At 48.0% G+C, this 25139-nt stretch overlaps 1 protein-coding gene across 1 annotated transcript; it reads right to left on the minus strand.

Moving 5' to 3' along the window:
- Positions 1 to 232: 232 nt before the first annotated feature.
- SLC34A2 (solute carrier family 34 member 2) lies at positions 233 to 25080 on the minus strand. Its single transcript, XM_029235438.1, has 13 exons — positions 24962 to 25080; positions 16108 to 16222; positions 15870 to 16004; positions 14692 to 14820; positions 13079 to 13222; positions 11540 to 11651; positions 8663 to 8858; positions 7780 to 7875; positions 7224 to 7344; positions 5894 to 6061; positions 4359 to 4475; positions 4129 to 4253; positions 233 to 2576 (listed from the first exon to the last, which is right to left on the minus strand). The coding sequence occupies exons 2-13, from the start codon at positions 16217 to 16219 to the stop codon at positions 1935 to 1937; spliced, it is 2097 nt and encodes a 698-aa protein (XP_029091271.1). The 5' UTR covers positions 16220 to 16222; positions 24962 to 25080; the 3' UTR covers positions 233 to 1934.
- Positions 25081 to 25139: the final 59 nt, after the last annotated feature.

Below are 25139 nucleotides of genomic sequence, written 5' to 3' on the forward strand. Positions count from 1 at the left end.
ATTATATAGCTGCTGCTGGTCAGTAGTGATATTAAATGAGAAAGACCTCAAATTTTTAGGAAATAGATCCAGGAGGCTCTCATTTCCCTGTAATTGAAAGCAACCTGCTCACTTTGGGTTTGATTATCATTTTTTATTTTTCATTTCCCACGACCAGTAAAAAAAAAAAAAAAAAAATCAGCGCAGGTACAAGGATCCAATTTTTAAAAATCATCAGAGTACAAAGAAGGCCACAGCCCTGCCCGGGTTTAACTTCCATATTTACAGGCTGTGTGACACGGGTGTGGCTGCAGAAGCAGTTTAAAAGGCAGGATTACGAAATATACAAAGTTGGTCTTTCTTAGTAGAAGCCAGCCTTGTTTCCAAATGAGAGCGCTTCATGACACAAATCACAGAACTATTTACTATATAACTTATGAAAAATGCTGCACATTGCATGAGTATAAATATAGAGTATCAATGGCTCTGTTTGGGAATCCATATCTACACAGGGACGGTCAGGGGAAGGTTCAGTTTGGTACTTCAACCTATGAGAGTGATGGAGAAGCTAGGATCTGGGAGCACGTCTGCACTGACCCCTTTTCCCAGACTTGGTTGAAGCTCACTCAGTCTCTGGGGAGACCTGGGGTTGTTGAGGATGAGAAGCAAGGGAAAGAGGAGGTGTACATACCACAGGGGGCTCTTGAAGGCACAGAGAGGGCATCTGGGACCAGAAGGAGCACACTTCTTGGTCCCACAGACACACAAGGACCCCACTGCCACTTGATGACGTGCCCTGGTTTCTGCCCTCAGTTTTGAGCTTTGCAGGCATGGAGAGCGGGCAGAAAATTAAAGTTCTTCTATCTATGGGAGTATGAGAGAATGCTGGGAAAGAGGTCCTGGCTTAGATGGGTGGACAGGTGGGTGGATGTATGGACAGAAGTTGACCACCGAAAGCTGACCCAGACAGTCATCTTGCACAGGACAGAGAGGCACAGAGCTGTTCCATGCTCAGGTGCTTCCTATGATTCAAGGGGGCACAGTGGAGGGGACTCAGAACCTGTATATCTTATTCCGAAAGACTCAGCAGGGATGATTTTTATCAGCACTAAGCTTTAGCCAGAATGTCTGCCAATTTGGTTTCTAAATTAGCCAGGTTAAGAAGCACCCAAGGCCTTTGTGGCAGATGAAACATCTCCCCCAAATGTTCCCCATTTCCCAGCTCTCATCCTCCATCTGCCAGCTCGGGGATAGGACCACTCTCTTCTTATGACTGGAGCGCCGGGTGAGCCAAAGCTCTCTGAGACCCTCTCTGTAGCTCAGATGTGGCTCCCATCCTGGAGACTTGAGGGCACAGCAGGTAAACTACTGGGACTAACCCTCCCTGCCCGGGTGAGAAAACCCTGACAGGGGACGTGGGGAGCACTGAGAAGGGGGAAAGGCCCACATCTATGGTCTTCACCCAAGTCCCCAACAATTACACCATTTCCCCTGAATCGGGCTGCTCTGGGACACATGGGGGCAACTGCTCTTGGTTGAAGCTGGTCTTTGGTAAAACAGAGAAGTCTGAGCTGGATCATAATAAAGAAAAGTGTTCGTGTATATGCACCTTTGACAAAGAAGCTGCCATAAATTCCTCCCTTGGGGCTTTTCCTTTGCAAGGGGATGGTCTGAAAAAAAGTCCTACTGACCAACCCAGCTGTGTGTGGCAGCGGGTGTGATCACCTCTCTGGCCAGGTTTCACTATCTAATTCTCTTCAGTGTTGTTCTGTGCCTTTCCAGGCCTGGAAGACCCAGGGAGCATGGGGCTGAGGTGAAACTACTGTGCGGGCTGATACGCTGGGCCAGGGAATGAGAGTCGGGACGGATGTCATTTCTCAACGGGGAACAAATCCTCCCGAGGTGGAGGAAGAGGTGGAGGTGGGGTCCTCCTCCGGCCTCCAGGCAGCTCCTACCTACAAGGCTGTGATGCTGGAAATGGTTTTGGTGCCCGAGGCATCCACCTCGGACTTGGAGACCCCGTCCTGGGCCTCTTTGTCCATGGCCATGTTAGCAAAAGCCTCGGGGGACTTAATGGGGACGTCCTGCACCTCCTGCAGGTCTTCACAGCACTTGCTGCAACGGCAGCAGTGGGGGCAGCAGCAGCACTTCCTGCAATGGCAGCAGTGGGGGCAGCCACACAGCAGACAGCAGATACGGCAGCAGAGGCTCTGGCAGGAGCCGGTCAACATGGAGATGAGCTTGTCCCAGGGCTTCAGCGAGTGCATCCACAGCGGCAGGAAGTTCCAGTTATGGAGCTTGTGGGGCAGGACGCGCGGGAAGCGGGACTGCAGGAGCCCGACCGCCACCACCAGAAAGACCACAAAGATGATGGGCGCTCCCACACCCACCAGCACTGGCCAGCCGACCAGCGAGAGGCCAAACACTGCCAGAGGGATCAGGAAGAAGAAGGTGACCAGGTAGAAGACGGCAAACCAGCAGTACTTAGCTGAGATGCCGCCCAGCCACTTGGCCAGGCGGATGGGCAGGCGGGTGAACGGGATTGGGTACCACAGCAAGATGCCTGAGATGTTGAAGAAAAAGTGGCACAGGGCAATCTGAAACGCAAGAGGTTGGACAGGTGAACGGGTCTGCTGCACAGTGGGGTCGGGGAGAAGAGGGCGTCGTCTAGCAGCGGAGGCCTGAGTCTTCCTCGTCTTCATAGCTCAGCCCAGAGTGGGACCCATATTGCCTGAGGTCCTACTATGTGGCGGGGGGGGGGGGGGGGGGTAAGGGAGGTGACAGGCTGAATCACAGCTCAGTTTTCAGGGCCTGAAGTCCTTTAGGCCAAATCTAACAATGAACTCCATGAATGTGCCGGCTGCCACCCAGTGCCTTGACACTGTTGCTTCCAGCTGAGCTGTTGAGAGCTGGTGGGGCAGAGGGAAGGTGTGCAGGGTAGCTGGCTTTCCTGGCTCAGCGGCCCTGCTTCAGGCAGGGGACACAAGGAAAGGTGGCTGCAGTTGATAGAGATAACGGCGGCGGCAGCTGCCGTTTGTCGAGCGCTTACTACGGGGGAGGTGACAACTCCAAGCACTTCTATGGATTACGTCAATCCTCAAAACATACCCTGAGTTGGCAACATTATCTCCATTTCCTGTAGGAGGAAACTGAGGCACCAAGAGGTCAAGCTATTTTCCTAGAGTCACACAGGTGGGAGATGAGATTCAAACCCAGGTAGCCTGTCTCCAGAGGCCATGCACTTTGCACTTTGCTAGGTGTGCCCACCAGGTACCAAGCATGATGCTAAGGGCTTTGGACCAGCCCTGTCGGATACATTAGCCACGATCCATTGAGATGTGGCATAAGCATAAAATACACACTGGATTTCAAAGACTTCGTCCAAAAAAGGAATGTAAGATATCACCATATTTTTAGATCAATTACATGTTGAAATGATAATGGGTTCAATCAAACACATTATTAAAATTAATCTCCCTGTTCCTTTTTTACCTTTCGAAACTGTGGCTACTAAAAAATTTCAGATTTCGTGGGTGGTTCACATATTCTATACTCACTCTATATTTCTATCAACAGCATGGCTTTAGACAGTGCCTCATCAGATCCTTATAATAATCCTAATGAGACAGGGGTTATGGTTCCCATTTTTCAGACGAGGGAATTGATGCTCAAAGGTTAGGTCACCTAAGGGCACTTCATGTGTAAATGGTGGCACAGTGATTCAAACACCAAAGGTCATCTTGCCCAAGGGCACCTAGTTGATCCAGGCTAGGCAGGTCCCCCTGATTCTTCTCAATGCCAGGCTCAAGACACAGGTGATCTCCCAGCGCCCAGTCAGAGTCCACCAAGAGGAGGGCAAGGAGACGGGAAGTGGTATCTATGCTTCCTGAATACCCATTCCACCTCTAGTAAAATGGCCACCCCGCCTTTGTCTAAACAACCACTGGTGATGGGAGTCTGACTACCACTCTAAAGAGTAGATGGCTTTGTTCTCAAATCTGTCTCTCCGTGGCTCCTCCACATCACAGTTTTGGACACAACAGAGAAAAGCCTGGCTTGGTTTCTTGGTTAAACACCATCTGCTTACAAGACCATGGATAGGGTTGGATCCCACCCACAGAGCCCCTGCCCCATGCAGCATTTCCTGACCTGGAGCGAGCTCTTCAAAGTACTGCCTGGGCTAGCTAAGGCGGCCAAAATGGCGGTGGTGGTGGTACCGATGTTGGCGCCCAGCGTGAGTGGATATGCCCTCTCAATGGATATCACACCGATACCTGGCGGGGGGGGGGGGGGGGAAAATACAAAGCCCACAGCATTAGCCCCAGAGGATGACAGAAGATGGTAATGTCGGCCAGATGGAGACCCAGGGAGAAACTCACCGATCAGAGGGGTCATAGCAGACGTGAACACAGAGCTGCTCTGAACGATGAAGGTCATTCCCGCCCCCACAAGGATGGCCAGGTAGCCAGTCACCCAGGCAAAGGGGAAAGGGAAATCTGGAATGCAGAGGATAAGAGATGCGTCACAATCCTTCTGGGGAAGGCATGGGTTGGAGGCCCAGCTGGCATCTCCACAGGACCCAGGGGGCACGGCTTGGCCAGAGGTTGAGGTTCTGTAAAATCCTCCCCATCCCATACCAGGTTGTGTAAAATCCTCCCCACCCCATACCAAGTCTGAAATTGCAGATTGGATTTTCAGCATCCTTTCACCTTGCATATTCAGATGGTAGAACCAAGGATGTGGGTACGTGTTATGAAGACAAAAATACATTTCACTGGAGTTCTAAATGCTGAACCCATCTGTTATGGACAGAATGTTTGTGTCACTCCCCCCTCCCGCAATTCATATGTTGAAACCCCGACCCCCTAATGTGATTGTATTAGGAAGTGAGGCCTTTGGGAGGTGATTAGGTCATGAGGTTGGAGTCCTCATGAGTGGATTAGTACCCTTATAGAAGGCTGAGCTTGCTTCCTCTCCACTCTCTCTTCCATGTGAGGACACAGTGAGAAGGCGGCCATCTGTAAACCAGGAAGTGGGTCCTCACCAGAACCCAACTGTGCTGGCACCCTGACCATGGACCTCCCAGTCTCCAGGACTGTGAAAAACTAAATTTCTGTTGTTTAAGCCACCCAGCCTACAAGAATTTGCTACAGCAGCTGAATAACGACAAAGCACTTGGAGCATTCAGACCTCTATCTTTCCTCCTGTCCTGGTCTCCCAACGCTGCATGCCCTCCACCTTTGTTTCCACCTAAAAGAGCGGTGAGGATATGAAGCAGCTTGGAAGCCCTATAGACCCCACCCTCGGCACCATCAGCACAGGATCAGGCCGCGCACAGCCGGCAAGCATCCAGGGCACGGGTACTCAGCTCACCCTCATGACAACCCTGAGAGGTAGATATCCTCGGCCCCATTTCACAGGGAGAGTTTACAGGGTATATTTTCATTGGCCAGGATGCCATTCTCAGCAATGGAGTCTGACTGCCTGCCTCAAAATGCTGACGTATTTATCCAGCACCACATATTCTTCCCAAGAGTCGAAGCGAAGTAGGGACCATGGTGGACTTCTGTTAACCTTTTCCTAAGGTATCCTGACAGACCCAGTAAAGTCCTGGGCAAACAGGGAAACTGCCAGGAAGGAAGGCCTATCTCACAGCTCTCTGGATTTGAGCTGGCTCTCTCTCAGGACCTTGCAAACATCTGATGGAAGCTTGTGCCTTCTTCCCAGGCTCCACCCAAGACACTAAGGAAGATTCAAGAGTGAGTGGCATCTTAACTTCCGCAACTTAGCAGAGCCCAGAGAGAAACTCCATGCAGAGGCCACTGCTAGAGGAGAACCAAAAGGAGCGCCCCTGGAGGGACCACAGTGACACACTATACCCTAGAAGGTCCAGAATGGGGGGCAGTGTGCTTACCAGTGTTGATGGTCTTCTTGATGACAACAGCTACCTGCCCCCTGAGCACAGAGCCCAAGAGCTTGACAATTAGGACCAGGCAGCTACAGAGGACCAGCAGGGAGACTACCAGCAGAATGGTGCCCACGACAACATCCGGGAGGTTGAAATTCACGAAGATGTGCTGGCCTGGAGAGACCACAGAATGCCCTCATTAGGAGGGCATGGAACCCTTGACAGCCACAGATTGCTGCTTATTCCCCAGCATCCTTCCGTCTCAGAGTAACAGAATCCTGGTTGTCAGCTTGACACACAGCAAGGCAGCCCAGAATAAAGACCACACTTTCCAGCCTCCCTTGCAGCTAAGTGTAGCCCTGAGGCTATGTTCTGGCCGATGGGATCTCATGAGGGTGAAGATGTAGTGAAATCCAGGGGCAGACCCAGGTTTCCAGCCCCATTCTTCTGCCTCTAAATCCCATGTTGTGTTTTACTCATGATAATGAGGATGCCTACAACAAAGTATTTGAGGAGCAAGGTGGGGTAGGATGGGCAAGTCAGAGTGGGAGCTATTGTTAATTATCAAACTCTTTGTGTTTTTTAAAAATCCCTGTGTGTCCCCATGATGATTCCAGAAAAACATGCTTATATCAATGGATGTATAGAACCTAGAACACGAGAGGTGATACGTTCACTTGATTCTGTGAGGTAAAGCACACCTGGAGTATTAAGGTATATGGCTCAGAATTAATGTGGGGTGCACGGAGAGGAGGAGAAGCAGAGATATGCAAATGGGTATGTAAGGAATAAATAATTAGAAGAACTAACGTCAGGGCCATAAAAGAGTCCAGAGACAACAGTATAGCTTCTTAAGGAACTGGAGCATCATGCAAGTGCACTGCTTTGTTCAGTGCTATAGCTCTGCTATATGGGGCCTGCTGTACCGTAGGGACTCATGACTTGAGGGTGAATGTGTTGTGTGTGTGCCCCACATCTCCTTCAAATCAGGCTGTCATCTCCCTAGAGGTGCTGCCAAAGGGATACTGAAGCACACAGAAGGACCACTCTGGTATCTGTTGAGGAGTTCTGAATCCGTCTGGAACTGCCAGAGGAACTGAATACCAAGTCCTAGTTCTGCCCCTTACGGGGGGACCTTGGGCCTGTCCCCTGTCCCTAAGCCTTAGTTTCCTCTGCTGTGAAAGCTCACAGCTCATTGGCCAGTGTAGGACTGGTGTTCAGTGAATCTCACTGCCCTTCTTTCCTTCACTTACTGGGGCTCCACACAGATAGGAAACACCTATCATCACCCCAGACAGCCTGTCCTGGCAGCTGACGCTCTGTGAGTTTCACTCACACTTGGCAAGGTTCTCCTGGTGGGTCACGTTCTTGATGGTCCAGGTGTGCAAACCATCCATCCAACAGAGGGAAGGAGAGGTGCAGTTGTCAGGCGAGGGGACGGTGACATTCCTCTCAGTCTGGGTGGCAAACATGAGAAATGCTATGTATAGTCCATACCACTCATTTCTGGTGGGGAATGGCAGGAAATGCGAGGCGTCAGGGGAGACCCATAACAATTCGTGCACCGTAAGTATGATGAATTGCTTCCATGGGTCCCTCCATAAATGCAAGCAAGGAGGCAGCCAGAGGTAAGCCAGGAGACATGAAAATAACAAGCCAGGAATAATGGGTCCATGATGTGGGCTGGTTCTGTCTGTCCTACTGTATAATGTCTGTCCATCCCATCTAGCATTCAAGGACTTAAGGATTCTCACTGGCTAGTTTTGATTTTTCAGGAATCCCTGATTTTTCTTTCCCCTTACCTTTTATATGCCCAATCTAAATGCAAGATCTTGCTTTATCAAGTATAGACACAAGCGTTCACCCACCCAGCAATATTCTCAGAAACTTACCATGCTGGTAAAAGTTTTACACCAAATCTTGATCATACTCTTGTTTTTGGCTGTTTCATCATTCATTGCAATTTGGTTGATAACTTTTTTATCCAGCTGAGGAAGGCAACGGACAGAAGAGAGTCAGCACGTTCTCAGAACTGATGTGGGACAGGTGTTAAGCTGTTAAAAGGGGCTGAGGTTGTGAACCGGACTGTGAGGGTGTGAACTGCACTGAAGGCGTGAGCTGGGACTCACTCTGTCTGCACTCTCAGGGCAGAGCACAGCACCCAGATGTCAGTGGGTGCTCAATAAATGAATGACTGTATGAACAATGAACCCGTATCTAAGAAGCATGCAGTAGATATTCATCAGATGACTGAAGGCCAGAAGAAAAACAGAAGGTAAGAGTGAAAGGGCAAGGTCCAAACTGACCCCTTCTCCCCAAGGCAACATCCACAAAGACTTCTTTCATTTATTTTAATAATATGGACAGACCCTAGTGAGCAGAGGGGTGAAATGGAAGGAAAGGCAGTAAACTCTTCCTCTTTGGCTGGGAGCAGGGTGCTACTTGAATCAGTGAGCCCACGGGTGCTGAGGCCAGTAGTGGGAACAAAGCGCCCAGGTGTCCAGTAGAGAGTCCTTGTGTCTAGAGAAGCGCTCACCCCCACCACCTGCCCCCATCCTAATAAAGATGATACACTTGTTGAAATCAAGGAGATAATAAAGGCCAATTACTCCATCTCATCGGGTATCCCTGAAGTTCTGCCTCCCTTGGCTTTTTTCAGAGGCAGCCAAAGGGCAGTTTTTACAGACCCTCTTCCATCTCTTCCATCCCAGCCCGGTGAGGGGGGAGCAGGGGAGGGTGTTGGGGCCTTTCCCTCTCTGCAGGAAGGCGAGTTACCTGGATAATAAGCTTCGTGAAGGGATCTGTGATAACTTTCAGAAGCTCTGGGGCATCCTCTCCATTCTTGAAGTTGAAGGATTCCACTACCAGGTTGGTCAGGCGCTCCAGGTAATGGGTGGCAGCCTCCAGAGGCAGAAGCACCAACACAGAGAGCCAGTTGAAGAAGTCATGGACAGTGGCCCCTGCAAAGGCCCTGCAGGAGGCGAACCCCATCCCGAGCCAGATTAGTCAACAAGCGACTGGGCACCATCTAGGCAGGTCATCACTTGTATCACTGGCCAGGTGCCACCTATCTGAGTGCATAGAGGTGTACACTCTCACTTTTGTTCTCACAGCAATCCCCAAAGTGAGTGGTATGAAGATCCCCATTCAACAGATGAGGAAACTGAAGGCCAGGGAGCACGCAGGAATTGAAGACCACTGCAGAAGCACTGGGTCCAGGACCCTTGTCTCCCACTGTCCGGCAGAACCTTTCCCACCAGATCAGACAGTACACAGTTTGCTCTGCTTGGGGAAAAGGGAACTAGATGTGTTTTGGCTGCAATTATTAGTTCATGGAGCACTGTTTGAGAAAACTTCATCAAGACCAGTTTCAAATCATGCATATGGAAGACGATCTTCATTTTGGAAAGGCAGGGGCCAGTATGAAGGTTACCATCAGAGCCTTCTACACAACTGAATTCTTAACTGTAAGATCTTGAGACTTTGATCAAATATTTGAACAGTCTCTACAGAAAACAAAGCTAATATATACTACAATTTGCATCTACCGGAGAAGGTTCACTGATTCCCCCTGAATTCCATCTTACCTATCTCCAGATTAAAAAAAAACTCTGTAGTTTTTTTCCCTCAATGAAAAAATGTTCCTTTAAAAAAACTCTGCATGTCAAGAAATACCCAAAACAAATAGAAGATGGGACATGAAGGGACAGAAGCTATTAAACACGTAGGGGGAAATGCTTAACTTCACCAGTAATAAAAGAAATTTGCAATTTATTTATTTGCACGTACAGATTTTCGCATACCACTTTAACTAATATTTTACAAAGTTAGCTTACTCGTCCTGGAGAGGGTGATTTAAGACATTTTCATACACTGCTGATGCAAAGTGATACAAATATTTCTTTGTAGTTTGGCAAAATGTTTAAAGAGCCTTACAGGTGTGTTTGATATAGTAATCTATCCAGGAAAGAATAATACACATTTCCAAAGATGTTACTGAAAGCAATCTATTTAAATATCCCAAACAGGGGGTGAGCTAGGCCAATTATATCCCTATGCGCAGGCACTTCCATAGATCGTATATTTATACATCCAGAGGTAAAAATTAGCGTAACAGTGAAAAGAACCCAAAATTTCCAATAAGAAAACCTGGATCGAGCCCCAGCTATGCCCCTCAGTGAAGTTACTTAACCTCTTTGTGTTCCTATATTAATAAAATGGGGCAGAGAAAAGTCTGCTTAGCTTCTTGAGAAGATCGAATTAGCAAACACCCTGGGTAATGTGTATTATTACTTAGACCTCAGAACATTTCTTCAGGGTCCAGACTTTAGCCATGGTTGAGGGAAAATGAATGTCTCTGAGGACATCCACTGCCACCCATGGATGAGGGATGGTGTTAGCTGACCCCCAGCCAGCCAGTCATTTGTCTGATGCCACAGTGGAAGGTGTACAATATTATATTAGCTACGGGTGTTCAATGCAGTGACTCACAATATTTAAAGGCTATACTCCATTTATAGCTCTTATAAAATATTGGCTACATTCCCCACAATACGTCCCTGCAGGTTCTTTTATATCTAATAGTTTGTACCTCTTACGCCCCTACTCCTATCTTGCCCCTCCCCCTTCCCTTTCCCCACTGGTAACCACTAGTTTGTTCTCATATCTGTGAATCTGCTTCTTTTTTGTTATATTCACTAGTTTGTTGTATTTTTTAGATTTCGCATATAAGTGATATCATATAGTATTTGTCTTTCTTTGTCTGACTTATTTCACTTAGCAAAATGCCCTCCAAGTCCATCATGTTGCTGCAAATGACAAAACCTTTCTTTTTTTCTGGCTGAGTAGTATTCCATTGTGTGTGTGTGTGTGTGTGTGTGTGTGCGTGCGCGCGCGCGCGTGTGCACATCACTCCTCCATTCATCTCTTGATGGACACTTAGGTTGCTTCCATATCTTGGTAAATAATGATGATATGACCATTTGGGGCACGTATTTTTTCAATTTAGAGTGTCTGGTTTTTTTGGATGGGGACTGCTTCCCTATTTTAACAAGCTGTGGAAAAAGCCCATCACCAGTTAGAAGAGAGGCTGGGAAATGTGCTTAATTTTCACATGAAACTTTTGGAAGAAAAGGGTTTCCTTTGCCTGTATTTATCCTGCCCCATTTTTAGATCTTACACATTCACAGAGGCTCTATGTTGCCTTTATTGGCATGTGAGTGAAGAAGAAAAAGTGGCATGGGTTGAGCTGGCCAAAAATGGAAGCTTTAGGAGGTAATAATTATTTCTAAGTGAGACAGTAAATCCTATTCTAACTGGCCTTGTTTTACACCACAGGTCAAGCTTCTAGCGAGGACTTGTATTCAGGCAGCCCTGACTGTGTGCCAGGCACCTTGATGAGCATTTACCTGTATGATTGTGTTAACTCCTTTAGACAACACGGCAGTGATAGATACTATTATCCCAGCCCTGCATATCAGGGAGCTGAGTTTAATCAACTGATAAGTATGTGATCCCAACCCCAGCCATACTCCACTGTGTCTATTTCTAAAGAGGTCTAGGGATAAGAAACATGCTCTAATGTTAACGGTAGTTAGGACAACCTGGTCAACCCCAACGGGTGGTGGCAAAGGCTGATGCTGAGCCTCCTACCTTCTGAACTCACTCCGGTCTCCTGCCTGCATGAGCGCCACAATGGTGTTGGTGATGGAGGTCCCAATGTTGGCCCCCATGATAATGGGGATGGCAGCCTGCACATTCAGCACTAGAGGGTGGAAAACAGTAAGTTATCAAGTTAGTAAGTTGAGGAAGGCAGCGTGGCCATGTTCCTGGTGTGGCCCAAGGCAAGCCGATCACATTCAGGCTGGCAATCCCCTAAAGCATCAGTTCTTAACCTCTTTAGGGTCTGTACCTCGCTGTGAATCTGACAAAAGCTTGGACAGCTCACTATAGAAAAATGCACATGTACCAAAAAATAAAAAAATAAGTAAAAAATTTTACTTTCTGTAAAATATTGTTCAGTTTCAATTTCTAATTCCTATGGATTAAAAATAAAATCAAACAGTGTGAAATAAAAAAAAATTTCAGCACTTAATTATAGGGAATTCAGAGTCTCCATAAAGCCCTTTTGTGGACCCCAGTTTAAAAGTTTCTTTCTAAATTCCTCTGTCCTCCCTATTACAGATGCAAGGGTAGCTTAAAAGAGACCAACAAACAATGTGTAGGACTTGTGTATTTATTATGGCAAATTTATGGCAGTATGATTTCTTTTTCTAACAAAATTAATATATTGCCACATGTTCTAACATATGAAAGTATTTTGAAGAAGTAATGAATAACTTTTTCTAATTTGGCCTCCAAAAGTTCTAGTTAATTTTAGCTAAAATGCTGGTTTGGGCTGAAAATTAACCAGTTCAAACTGTCCACCCCAGAGGGTCTGTCTCAACTTAGCCAGGGCAAATGTTGAACAGGCTCAAGTTTGGAACGTCAGCTCCCCAAGCTCAGTTGCCCCAAAGCCAGTGTGTGATGTGATTACACGGTTTTATTCTTAGCCCTGACAGCGGTGATGGAAATGTTCTAAATCTATGTGGTCCAATATGGCAGTCGCTAGCCACATATGACTACCGATCCCTTCAAATACAGCTCTTGCAGCTGAGCAGCTGAATTTAAGGTTAAATAAAATGAAATAGGGGGCTTCCCTGGTGGCGCAGTGGTTGAGAGTCCGCCTGCCGATGCAGGGGACGCGGGTTCGTGCCCCGGTCCGGGAGGATCCCACATGCCGCGGAGCGGCTGGGCCCGTGAGCCATGGCCGCTGAGCCTGCGCGTCCGGATCCTGTGCTCCGCAACGGGAGAGGCCACAACAGTGAGAGGCCCGCGTACCGCAAAAAATAAATAAATGAAATGAAATGAAATGAAATGAAATAGCCACATGTAGCTAGTGGCTGCTGGACAGGATAACCCAGTTCTAGAGAATTCAGAATTGAGTCTTCAAGCTTTGGGGCCAATTTTCAGACTCAGCCATGGGAAGGGAAACAGGAGACTGCCTATGATCTAAGCCGAACACATCATAGTTAGACAAGATAATATGGTAATGGTGATAAGCCCGGATACATTCAGAGTAAATCCCAGCCTCCCCAGCTGAACAGGGAAATGCCTGAAATGTTATCTGGGCTCATGGGTCCTTGGACTCACATGAGGAGGCCACCATGCTGACGACAATGGACGAGGAGGTACTGGAACTCTGAACCAGGACAGTCACTAGCACCCCGATCACCAGCCCCGCCACAGGGTTGGACATGATGGAGTTGTTGCTGAAGAACTGCCCGGCCACCTTCCCTGAAAAACAAACCCATGGCCACGTGATGGGGGTTAGGTGGGTGCTGAGTAACAGAAGTCTCCGGTCAAGACCAGCTGGCCATAGGTACCAGCCTCCAGACTTTTATCTTGGGCATCTTGCTTCCTCGGGCTTCTCCCCAGTGCTTCTCTGCTGCCCTGACTCTGCCTCTGTGACCTAGTTCCCCATCCACCCCTGTTCCTCTTGTCCCTTCACCCTACACCCTCCCATCCTTCAACCACTTTCATCAGCAAGTCCCCCTCTAGTCTTCTCTTTTCATGAACCTGGCCTCAACTCTGTACTTGGCCCGATGAGTGCCAGTGCATCTCCTGATGCCCTCATTCTTGTCTCTGGGATATATTCCCAAATCAGAAGATTTACCCAAGTGGATCTTCTCATTCTTTTCTATCTACCCCCTTAAACCCCAGCCCCTAGCCCCAGCCTATAATTGAATTCTAGGAGTGTCATTTTTGAGAATGTGCCTCTGAGACCATCAATCCACCCTCCAATACATTGGTTAAAAAAGACTGAGGCCCAGAGAACGGAAAGTGGAATGACTTGTCTGAGATAGAGTGCAAGGCCCCTTACTGATGCTGCCTTGGACCAGGGGGACCAGAGTGGCATCCATCAAGTCCGTCTGCTCCTCACACTTTCCCAGGTCACAAAGATGAGTTCTCAAGAAAGGGGTGCAGAAACCTATGGTCTTCCATGTCACCGGATCTGAGTTTAAATCCCACTGTGCCAATTATGGCTGTGAAACTCAGTGCGGGGCGGTGACCTTCTTGAGCCTTGGCCTATTCCTCTGTAAGTGGGAAGGACTTTTGGGATGGAATGTTTAAGACAATGCCCCTGGAAGTGCCTACCTCAGTAGGCATTCAAAGTGTTGGCTCTTACTGTTGTCACCCATCAGGGATGCACAGGTGACCAAGTGTATGGTGATTACACTTCCAGGTCCCCTCACCCTCCATAGCCACACTCAGTGGTGGGAGGTGTTTAGGCAACTGCTCTGAATGCAGGTCCCCTAGCACAGGACCCCACCCCTATCCTTCTCCAGCAAAGGGCCAGCTTTGATTTTTAGCAGTGGCTTTAGCCTAAGAACACTCTTATTCAATAATCCCCTCAGGTGGGGAAGCCCAAAGACAGCAAGGATCCCTCAGATAAATCTTTAGGTCAAACAGCTTCCTGTCCAGTGTTCATAGACAAACACATGGAGCTGATCGCTTGGCCTCAGCTCTAGCCCTGGCTCTGGCCTAAGCCACTTCAGCCAGCCAGTCATAGCTCTTTCATGGGCCTCAGTTTTCCTTTCTGTAAAATGGGGGCATGACTTCACAAGATGATCTGAGGTGGCTTCCAGTCCTAAAATACTCCAGGAGGCTGCAGCTGGAGGGGGCCTGCTGAGCTGTGACTTTCCAAACCAAATTCAATGAGAACACCGCCCCCAACCCAGACCTTTGACCTCTTCCATCCATACCTCCAACCAGCTGGAAGGCACTGCTGAGGACATCCAAGGAGCACACGAAGAAGTAGAGAAATGCCAGAAGTAAAATAAATTTCCCAATCCCTTGGAAGACACAGAGAATCTTCCCTTTGGTGTCTCTCTCTGGGGGAGGGGAAAAGGCATGGAGGCTTTTAGTGTCCGAAACACTGAGAAGTTTGACAATGAGCTCGGAACTCCCCCACCTCCCCTCCCAGCCAGGCAGCTGTAATCTTATGGATCACAAGACCTAGAGATGGGATGTGTCCACGGCTACAGTTTTCAAAGCAATTACCACTGTACTCCATTTAATTGAAACCTGTGGTGAAATGTCTCTAAAGCATTTGGCTCTGGGAGGAGGGGCCAGTGGGCCCTGGGGCACACACAGGCCAAGCCGGGTACATGCTTGTGCTGGGCTGAACCCGGGTCACTGATGAGCCGTTAAGAGCACTTGCCCCTCGCTAAGGGTGGGGTCAGAGATAATGGCTGTCCTAAGCACCTTCAGAACCACACAGAATACTTTCTACAAAGTGGCTGCAAGGCAGCCATCACAGACTCCATCTGGGACGGCTTGGGCCCTCATACATCCTGGAAGGCTACCTCCTTGGTGGCTGTTTTCGACCCTCACTTTTAAAGTGGTTCTCACTTGCTCCCAGCTCCTTTACCCTCCCAGCTGTCTGATCTGCACAGACCTCACACCCTGCCTGGAAAAGAAGTACAGCATTTGCTTGCACCCCAGCTGTTCTGTCTGTAGGGTCTGTCTTCTGCAAGCCTTCCCTGCTGCCCACATTTAGGTGAGGGGACTCCTCTCCCCCGGCCCCCGGGGCTCTCAGAGGCAGGGCCTCATCTATTTACTGCTGCGTCTGCGGCACTGAAGAGTGCCTGGGACCTGGTTCAGCACGGAACGGATTATAAAGATCAGGGCAGGGTCTGGACTGGTTATAACCCTGGTGCCGGCCCACGTTTGTTGAATGAATGAAAGAAAGAACAAAAACATCCCCCGGTCACCACAGGATGCTTGACTCTTAAGCTGCGTGGCATCCCCTAGCCAGGACCTTTGCTCAAACAATGGAAGGGAGAGGCCGACACGAAGGAGGTGACGCTGTGAAGCTGGTAACCTCAATCCCTTGCCGACGGGCAGTCCCCTTCCGCCTGCCCCGGCTGGCCTCGTTTACCTGACCACTTGATCCCCGTGTCCTGAAGCTCGGGCAGGTTCCAGGGGTCTTCGACCACTGTGGGCTCCTCTATCAGTGCCATGGTAGAATAAGAGGGCAGAAGTTCAATCTTGGTGACAGGGGTGTCGGTGTCATCTGCCCAAACAAGCAGGGAAGACGATGAGGAATGAGACACCAAGCCTGGGTCTCCTGGTGTCCTCCCAGGGGGCCAGCCCAGGGCTGGAGGGGTGGCACTTACTTTTGCCGGTCTCCTTGCCTTTTGCGGGTGTGGTGGACTGCTGACCGGCGACCCCTTCGATGTATTTATCCGAGTTAGGCTGGGCATTTTCCAACTCAGGCCAAGGAGCCATGGTCTGTGGATGGGAAAACAGCTTACAGAAGTAGCCACTGAAAGGAGGCACACTCAGTTTCTGTGACAAGAAGGGCCAGTGGTTGCAAAGATTTGGAGGAGTTAAGGGATTTCGTCCTTATACCTTCTAAGTATGGACCCTTAAGCATCATATTTCACACCTCTGTAGGCCTCCCTCAATCGCTCACCCAGGCTGTCACTAAGTCAAACCACTGTTTCCAATTTTTCCAAAGCCACAAATCTATATACATCAGTTATCTTCCTTTGATTGCTCTAACGTCCGTCTTGGCCTCTGTCTTGACTCTCTCCCTTAGTCTGAAAGGGAACACGAACCCATTCATCTTCATCAACTTGTGGTACCACCAAGTCCTCACAACCCTCCAATGGGCTCCCCACCTGCTGCTCATTAAGGGACAAGTTCAACTGCAGATCTGCGCCAAACCTCATCCAGTGGACTTAATGTCTATGTATACACTGATACACATTCTACCTGCTTTACCTGCTACTGGGTCTTCTATGAGAAGCATGACACATTACATCTGGTTCAAAACCCACAGGAGCCACTTCTCAGTGGGTGTGTGTTTAGGCAAGTCCCTTTATGCCTCTGAGCCATCTATAAAATGGGGACAATTCTTCATGCTTTGCAGGGTTATGAGATTAATAGCGATGCCTAGAAAGTGTCCGGTAAATAGTAGCAATGATTACTATGCCATGCTGCTTGGATTAACGACACTTCGTCAGTACTACCTTCTTCCCAGCCTTTGATAGACACTTCCTCATAACCCATTTTCTCAACAAAGCCTTTCTCAGTTCCATGGAGCGGAAGCCTGGCTCCCGACAAGCCAGGACGTCCACTACTCGCAGTCCTTGTCCTGACACACCAGACAATGCTGCCCAAAGGACTGGAACGAACAATTCACAGGAAAGGAAGTACAAGCGGCTAAAATACTTATTACAGAATAGGCGTTCAGCCTCATCGGGACCCAAGATATGCAAACCAAAACAGTGAGATAACTTTCAACTATCAGATTAGCAAAAAATAAATAAAAATTCAAGTATAATATGTCACTCTGGAGAAGATGCAGTGAAATAAGCACAGCTGAAGCTCTGGAAAGCAGCTGGCGAAATGCCTCAAATGCCCTACATTTTTCAAACATCTCTGACTCGATAATTTCACTTCCAGGAATTAAGAATCTAGGAAAAATGGATAACTAATAAGAACCTGCTGTATAAAAAAATAAAATTAAAAAAAAAAAGATTCTAGGAACCTTTTTTGTTTTCCTCGGAAAATCAAAACGACCTGCTTTGCTCTGATCACCTCTTTGGAGAGGGTTTCCCAGAACCTTTGTCTATTCGTTTCCTTTCCTATTTTTCTTCAATAGATCTATCTCCTGCCTACCAGAATGTGAGCCCTTCCAAGAGAGGGGGCTTTGTCTTACTCATAACTGCATCCTCAGTGTCTACAGCTCCACCTGGGACATTGACAGTGCCCAATAAATATTGGTTGATGAATGAATGTGATACAGGCCAAAATGCGCTATAACTTACAGGGTGGAAAATAAAAACGGGAAACTATTGTATTAACTATGGTACATCCATACAGCATAATAGCATGCCATTAAAAATGTTATGAAGAACCAGCAAAACAAACCAAAAAACAAAAAAGAACCCAGGAAAATGTTTTAGATGAATTGTGACTAAAAGGCACGTTTATGTCCCATTCACAGTATGATCTCAGTAAGGAACCAGCAATGTTCCATGGGGTTCAGAGTGGGTGATAGGATTGTCTGTGATTATTTTCTTCTATCTGAACTTTCCATATTCTTTTAAGAGATGCAGCCCAACCCCCAAACCCACAAAGGTAAAATGGTTCAGGACACCTGTATTGTTACTGTCACTCATACTGACAAAGCTAGAAGTTAAAAGAAGCTGATTCTATGAGTCCCCATCATGAGAGGATTTCGTGAATTTGTTTGGCCCAGGGAACTTTTCGACTTCCCCCGTGCAGTTGCAGCGCATGGCACGCACTTCTGCGATCACAAGGAACATCCCGCAGTCATTGGCTTCCAGGAAGGCATAGGCCAGGTCTTTCCTTTCAGCTTAAGAAGCACCCAGCACAGGGCCTGACACACAACAGGCCTCGTGCACTTTCTGAGCAGTATGCTGGGACCTGCCTCGCCAGCAAAAGCCAATACTTATTGAGCCAGGCTGTGCCCCACCTCACTGCCACCCATGCGGGGAGGTGTTTTTATTCTCCCATTATACAGATGAAGAAACTCAAGCACAAGGAGACTTATAACTTGCCCAAGGTCCCACATGGTAGAGCCTTGGACACAGGTCAGTTTGAATCCAGAGTCTCCTGCAGCCACTCAAGCATGTGTCCTACTGGTGTGACTCATCTGGCACTCCATCACACATCACTGCAATACCTTTCAATTGATTTCTGATAACAACTATCACTTTAATGAGTACCAAAGAGGTGCCAGGGGCTGTGCTGGTGCTTGACGTATATTATGTCATTTAGTCTTCGGGCAAGAAAGGGGTCGTGAGCATCGCCATTTACAAATGGGAAAAAACTGGAGCTCCAAGACGTTTAAGCAACTTGTTCAAAGTCACCCAGTAGGTGAGTGACAGAGCCAGTTTCTAAACACAGCTCCACCTGTCAGTGAGGCTATGGGCCATATCCCCAATATCTTTGGCTGTGACAGACATATCTTCCTGGAGCACTGCTTTAACCCACACAATTGGGGCAAAGGGCATGTTAAATAATGTGACCAGTGGACGATTTACATTTGACTAATCCTGTGAAGGGTTATTGTGATGATCAAGTGTGTCATGTTTTAAAAACTCTCAGAACAGTGACTGACATATTGTAAACTTTGTGTGATTATCAAGGATCATACTAAAATGAGCATGGACATATTATAGTACAAAATGCAAGATGTATAATTAAAAATTAAAGGAAAGAAAACAGAACACAGAAAACTGCTTTGAGCTTGCAACTGGCTGTTCTGGGCTTACTCACAGACCTCCAAGGATTTAAATATCTGTCTCTGCTCTTGGGGGCATTCTGAAGGAAAAATTTGGAAATTGCCACCTTCTACCATCTTTCTCTCTCTTATAATCTTAATTCACCCTAGAGTTGTTCTCCTATCATTTATGCACACTTATACTGCCTTCTCAACTAGAATTTAAGTTTTAGAGGGCAGAAACCCTGTTAGGATTTTCCTCCCAGCATTCAGTAGACTACACATAGTAGGTACTGTACATTTGTGAATGGAGGAGTCAACATATAGGGTTTGCTGAGGGAAACCCTAGAAGGTCTGCTGTGTCCTAGACCCACATTGATCATGACCAGGAAACAAATCAAGCCTGAATCTTACTGATGAGCGCTGTTCCTCATTACCATATGCAAGCTGGGTTGGCCAAGATCTGCTGGATGGAGCAACTGTATCGAGAAGCTGCAACCAGGATGTCACAGCAGTGCCACCTGGGAAATTCTCATCAGCAGTAAGGTGCTATTATTTAAACTGTTTCCGGTGACTGGATTTCTGACTGATCAGAATCATTTTCTTTCAAGAAGTGAACAAAGCGTCTAGCGAACTCAGAAACAGACACGTCTATGGTCTGACATCCAGGTAATTCACCATAATACCAGCAACAGAACGGGCAGACACCCATTTCCACTGAACTGGACAGAAAGGAGTAGAATATGGCTGTAAGGGATCCCACAAGCTAGGGTACCTTGAATGCTTCCTCCGTGCGAGGCCTGTGCTGGCTTCCTTCCCCTCCAGGTCCTGGGTCCTCATTTACTATTAATCAGCGTCACCAAGAAGCAAAGGCAACTTTCTAATGAAATTCTCTACTCTTCCTTCCTGGAAATCTTGCTTCCCCTACTCCAAGTTCAGCCATTTGTCAGAAGCCCAAATCCCCTTTACACATTTTCCCTGATGAAGCAATCATTTCTCCTCATCCAGTTCAGTAGGCCCTCCTTATCCTTGGCTTCTGCATCTACGGATTCAACCAACCACAGATGGAAAACATTCAGGGGAAAAAACATATTCCAGAAAGTTCCAAAAAGCAAGAGCTGAATTTCCAGCACACAGGCAACTATTTCCATAGTGTTTACGTTGTATTTACAACTATTTACATAGCATTTACACTGTATTAGGTATTATAAATAATCTGTCTAGAGATGAGTTAAAGTATATGGGAGGATCGCATTGGTTATGTGCGAATATTACACCATTTTATACACGGGACTCTGGGAAAGTCCTGGAATCAATTCCCGCAGACACCGAGGGACCACTGTTCTTCATTTCCTGGTACATTCATCTACTCCACCATCACTCACTGGGCATTCACCGTGCTAGTCGCCTGCAGGTAAGGAGAGGAGGTGCAGGTCCACACACCGAAGCACTGTCCCCCAGAGGGGCAGGCAACGAGGAGTCACCCCCCCCCACCCAGGACATCCCGCCCCCCCCCCCCCCCCCCCCCCGCTCGCCGGCTCCCAGCCCTCCCCCACCCCGCACCTCCGCACCACCACGCCCCAGCTCAAGTTGCTCTTCTCAGGACCTGGAAAGTGGGGAAACGCAGGCCACCTGGCACCCAACCATTGCATTACGCAGCGTGGCTGTGGAGCCCCATTCTCCCGGACTCCCCAGCCAGCAAAGACCCAGCGCTCCAAGTAGGCTCACCCCACAGATTTGCAGTAAAGGAGGGATTGGAGCAAACGGCCCATGATTAGTCCCGAGACTAGGCAGCTGTTCAGTACGCTGATACCCTAGCGCTTGTCACATAGCACTGCTTGTCACATAGCACCGGGAGAGAGAGAACCATGCAGTAGGTGAGGGCCTTGCAGAGCCCTGCCACTCACTGTGTGTGACCCTGAGCCTCGGTTTCATCATCTCAAAAATGGGGAGAATATTCACTGAGCTGTTGTGAGACTAATTGATTAATGAGTGTAGGTGAGGTCCCGAGCACAGTGCCTGGCAGAGTGATCACTCAGAACTTTGTGAAATGAATTGCATCACAAACAATGAACAGCCTCAACTCCACTTTGCCCCAGAGCATACGCTCTTCATCTCAGTGCACAGCTGAGTGGACCTCGGTAAATATTTGTGCTGACAAATGAATCCAAAGCACCTAAGAAAAAAGGATCTAACGTTTGTTTTGCCATGGGGAGTGTCCTATGTGATCTGTGACCTCATTAAATCTTATAATAAGGAAGTCTTCTTTCCAGTTTACAAAGAAACTGAGGCACAGAAAAATTTTAAAAGTCCCACAGTGAGACTTCCCTGGTGGTCCAGTGGTTAAGACTCCACGCTCCCAATGAAGGGGGTGCAGGTTCGATCCCTGCTGAGGGAACTAAGGACTCACATGCCCCACGGTGCGGCCGAAAAAAAAAAAAAGTCCACAGTTACCTAGGGTTAGTCAGGATTTCAACCCAGGACTGCTGGTTCCAAAGCCGGAGAGGCTTTCGATAGAACTCTCAGCCAGGCGCCAAGACAGGAAGGAGCAGTTATGCTCTGGGCCGCATCAAAGCAGCAAGGCGCCTCAGGTCCAGGCTCAATGGGGCTCTGAAGGTGTCTGAGATAGCTGGCTGGGCTCAACACCTCTGCAGCGGTCACTCTTGCCTAGTCATTCAGAGAGCTGGAAATGCCAGCTAAGATGCTCTAACGGCAGGCTGCTGATTCCCTACAAAAGGCTCAGGCATAGCAGAGGCCTGGATTTGGCATATGCCAAGACTTTTAGTAGGCACTGGCCAGACAGAAGATGTAGCCTGAATCTGAGGCCACTACTCCCAGGGGTGTGGCAGACACTAGCCTGTCTGGAACCCGATTCCCTTGGGAAGGGGTTTGGGGGCCCGAGGGGTCCTTGGAGCCTGTGTTCCTCTCCAAAGGTTTTCTCCCATCCCTATTCCTCCGATTCAGCTGTTCCCTCTCCCCGCCTTCCCCCAAGGTTGTACTCTAGCACTCTCCTGCTACCTGCCAAAAGGAGAGAAGGGTGAAGTCATCCCTTTTGGCAGTTTGGTACTAATACCCAGGCACAAGATCAGTGACTATGACTGCACATCTGCTCCCTTGCCCCCGCCCCAAGCTCCTCCCTATAATTGAGCTGGCTGTATTGATAACTCTTTGGGCTCAATTTCCTGCATCCACATGTGTACCCAATGCCAAGAGGGACTCTTGTAGGCCAAGGAAAATAAACTGCTCAGCCTTCTCAGACCTGGGCAGCAGGGCAATGTAGGGCACCTGGAAGTCACCCAACCCCTATGCTCTGCATTGTTTGAGCCTCTCCAACCAGGACCTGTTCTGGGGCCACCTGCAATCAGAACAGCAGCAGCTCAAGGCCATCTGAAGAAGTGGGGAGAGGAGGAAGGAGGCCCGGGGCATCCTCCTGCTGAGAGACCTCAATACGCAGGCATTTTCCCACCGGGCTGTGGCCTCCACAAGCACAGGGAGAATGACCTTGAGCTCCCAGCACGCAGGGCAGTGTAGACAGTGTCTCCCAGCCAAATACTTACTGAGTGATTTGTGTCAGGCACTGCAGTAAGCCCTGTTCACAAATTAACCTGTTGAATCTCACAAGCACTTGATGTATTCCTGTCAATTTGCTTGAAGTATTTATACCTTAGTACCAATGTTATCCCCATTCTACAGAAAAGGAAACCGAGGCACAAAGAAATGAATTGCTTCAAATCACACTAAGCCTTCAGAGACAACTCAAGCTTGGGTATTCTGACTCCAATGTTCTCAATGTGCTCAAGAAATATTACCTTATACTTTGAAAGAATGACCAAGACTTCAAAAATTCCCAAGAGGGCAGTGGTTACTTTCCTTCAGCTTCCTCTAGCCATCACAAAGCAAAATAATCCCCAGAGAACACAGTGGTGGAGGAGGGAGGCATGTGAGACAGAGAATCAATTGGGTCAGTTTTACCTTGATGAAAGGCTTTAGACTTTTGAAGACATGCACTAATAGGATTTTAAAAAGATGTTTACGCTACTGCTTTAAACTAAGGCCCTCTTACCAAACCACACCCCCCTTCATAGTGTGCTTCCAATCTGTATTTATGATATTTTAAAATAAATCCTGCAATTAACTTATAACCATATCAATTATTTTGTAATTGGGGGGGCAGAGGTTTAAAAGGGCTAATTTATAAAAGATAAGCATCTATAAACATCTTGCAATCTTTTTGCAGCCTTCTTTCTGTACTGTTTTGCATTTTTAAATTCACTGGGATGAATTACTTCTCTGGGATGCCCTGACTACTCCCAGCTGATACTGCCTTTCTGTCCCCAGGGTGGAGTTGGGGGGAAGGCGGGAGGAAGGCGGGGTGGAAGGTAGCTAAAAATTAAAATTTTATTCTAAATCACTGATCCTGAGAAGATGTTTTCTTCATTAAAGTGAATTCAGGCTACAATTATGTCTGACTCCAGTCTAACAGCAATAACCCAGACATCCATCCTCCTGCCACTGGGGACTTGTTTCAGTGAAACAGTTGAGTGACTTAGGGTGGATTTTGGAGGGGGGCAGTTTAACACCCAAACCTTTACAAAGCATGCAGTTCCCAAAGTTACAAAAATAGAGAAAGAGATCATTATCAGCTAGTTGGCCTGGCAGGGGCGAGAGATTCAAAGACACTTAACAATCTGAAACAATGGTTACTGCCATGAGGCACAACTTTTTCAAGAACACTCAACTGACAACAGGTTAAAGAATTCCAGCACAGGAGCCAGGAAGGGAAAAAGTCAAACAGGGCTGGAGCAAGCAGAGCTAACACAAATCTCTCGGTGAACCTAAACAGGCAGGAAGAGGGGATTCTAAGTGATGAAATCCACAAGCCACCTCCGTGAAACCAGCAAGTTTGAGAAAGTTGAAGTGATGAAATCCACAAGCCACCTCCGTGAAACCAACAAGTTGGAGAAAGTTGCCTTCTCATTAAGGAAAAAGGAGAGACTCTCTTCACCTCAGCACCAGCTACCCAGGGAATCTGAAGACTGAATTAACTCCACTCCACATGCCTCCCTTTCTGACCTGGAGATGCTTGAGCTCCCCCCACACAACCACACCTTACACACATCTCCCCAGCCCGCCAGCCTGGTACCTTGACTCCGAAAACACTGAAAAATTGTGGGCTCTGTTTTCCATACAAGCAGAAGGTTGTCTGATGCTGCCTGCCCCGATGGGACCAGCAAACCAGGACTGTATCTTGCAAGTCACTTTAGATAAATAACCCTGCAAACTAGAACAGTAGCACGTGGAAGTCACACTGGGGGAGGCACGGCATCACTGGACAGCCACCCAAACCTGGAATTTTCAGCGAAGGAAAGACAGCAGAAAAGACAGACCATTCTGTTCCCCTTCTTGTAAAGAGGGAGAAACTGAGGTCCAGGGACCTCCCTCAGATCACACAGCTAGTTAATGACCAAAAAGAGAGCCCACTAGTCCTGATTCTACGGGGTAGGAATCCCCAAGTATGCCACTACTAAGAGTGTAGTCATAGGAGCTGAAATAATAACAGCGGCAACAGTAAGTAGAAACAGTAAGAAGAAAAAGAAAAATCTGAAAATCTGGGGGAGGTTATGTTTTTCTCTTCCAAGCCCAAAGCCAGCGAAGTTCCTTGAGGTCAGGATAGAGGGAGATCTAAAAGAATTAAGTAAATTAAAAGTGAATTAAGGTTCTTTCAAGAGCCAGAAGAGAGGAGGAAGCGCCCTGACCCCAGCGGCGGTACTCACCGGCACTCTGCGCAGGTAATGGACCCAAGCAGGCACCCAGGTGGAGCGCGGCGCGCTGATATATATCAGGAAGGTGTTGCGCAAAAAAGCCGGCGGCAGCTGCAGTCATCACGCCCCTCGCACATTCCAGGACCGCCTGCGGCCGCCGCCGCGGCACTACTTACCCTCCGGCTTAATG

Source organism: Monodon monoceros, unplaced genomic scaffold (assembly GCF_005190385.1).
Source record: "Monodon monoceros isolate NGI ecotype Baffin Bay Population unplaced genomic scaffold, NGI_Narwhal_1 Super_Scaffold_20, whole genome shotgun sequence".
Classification (NCBI taxonomy): domain Eukaryota; kingdom Metazoa; phylum Chordata; class Mammalia; order Artiodactyla; family Monodontidae; genus Monodon; species Monodon monoceros.

What these genes read in the sequence shown, in the direction of transcription:
- SLC34A2 (XM_029235438.1), bottom strand. Translation starts at nt 16,219, where the DNA reads ATGGCTCCTTGGCCTGAGTTGGAAAATGCCCAGCCTAACTCGGATAAA. An exon ending in TGCCTTCCAGCTGGTTGGAG is followed by an intron (nt 13,223 to 14,691) that starts GTATGGATGGAA and finishes TTTGTTTTTCAG; the next exon opens with GGAAGGTGGCCGGGCAGTTC. An exon ending in GTAAAACTTTTACCAGCATG is followed by an intron (nt 7,345 to 7,779) that starts GTAAGTTTCTGA and finishes TTTGCCACCCAG; the next exon opens with ACTGAGAGGAATGTCACCGT.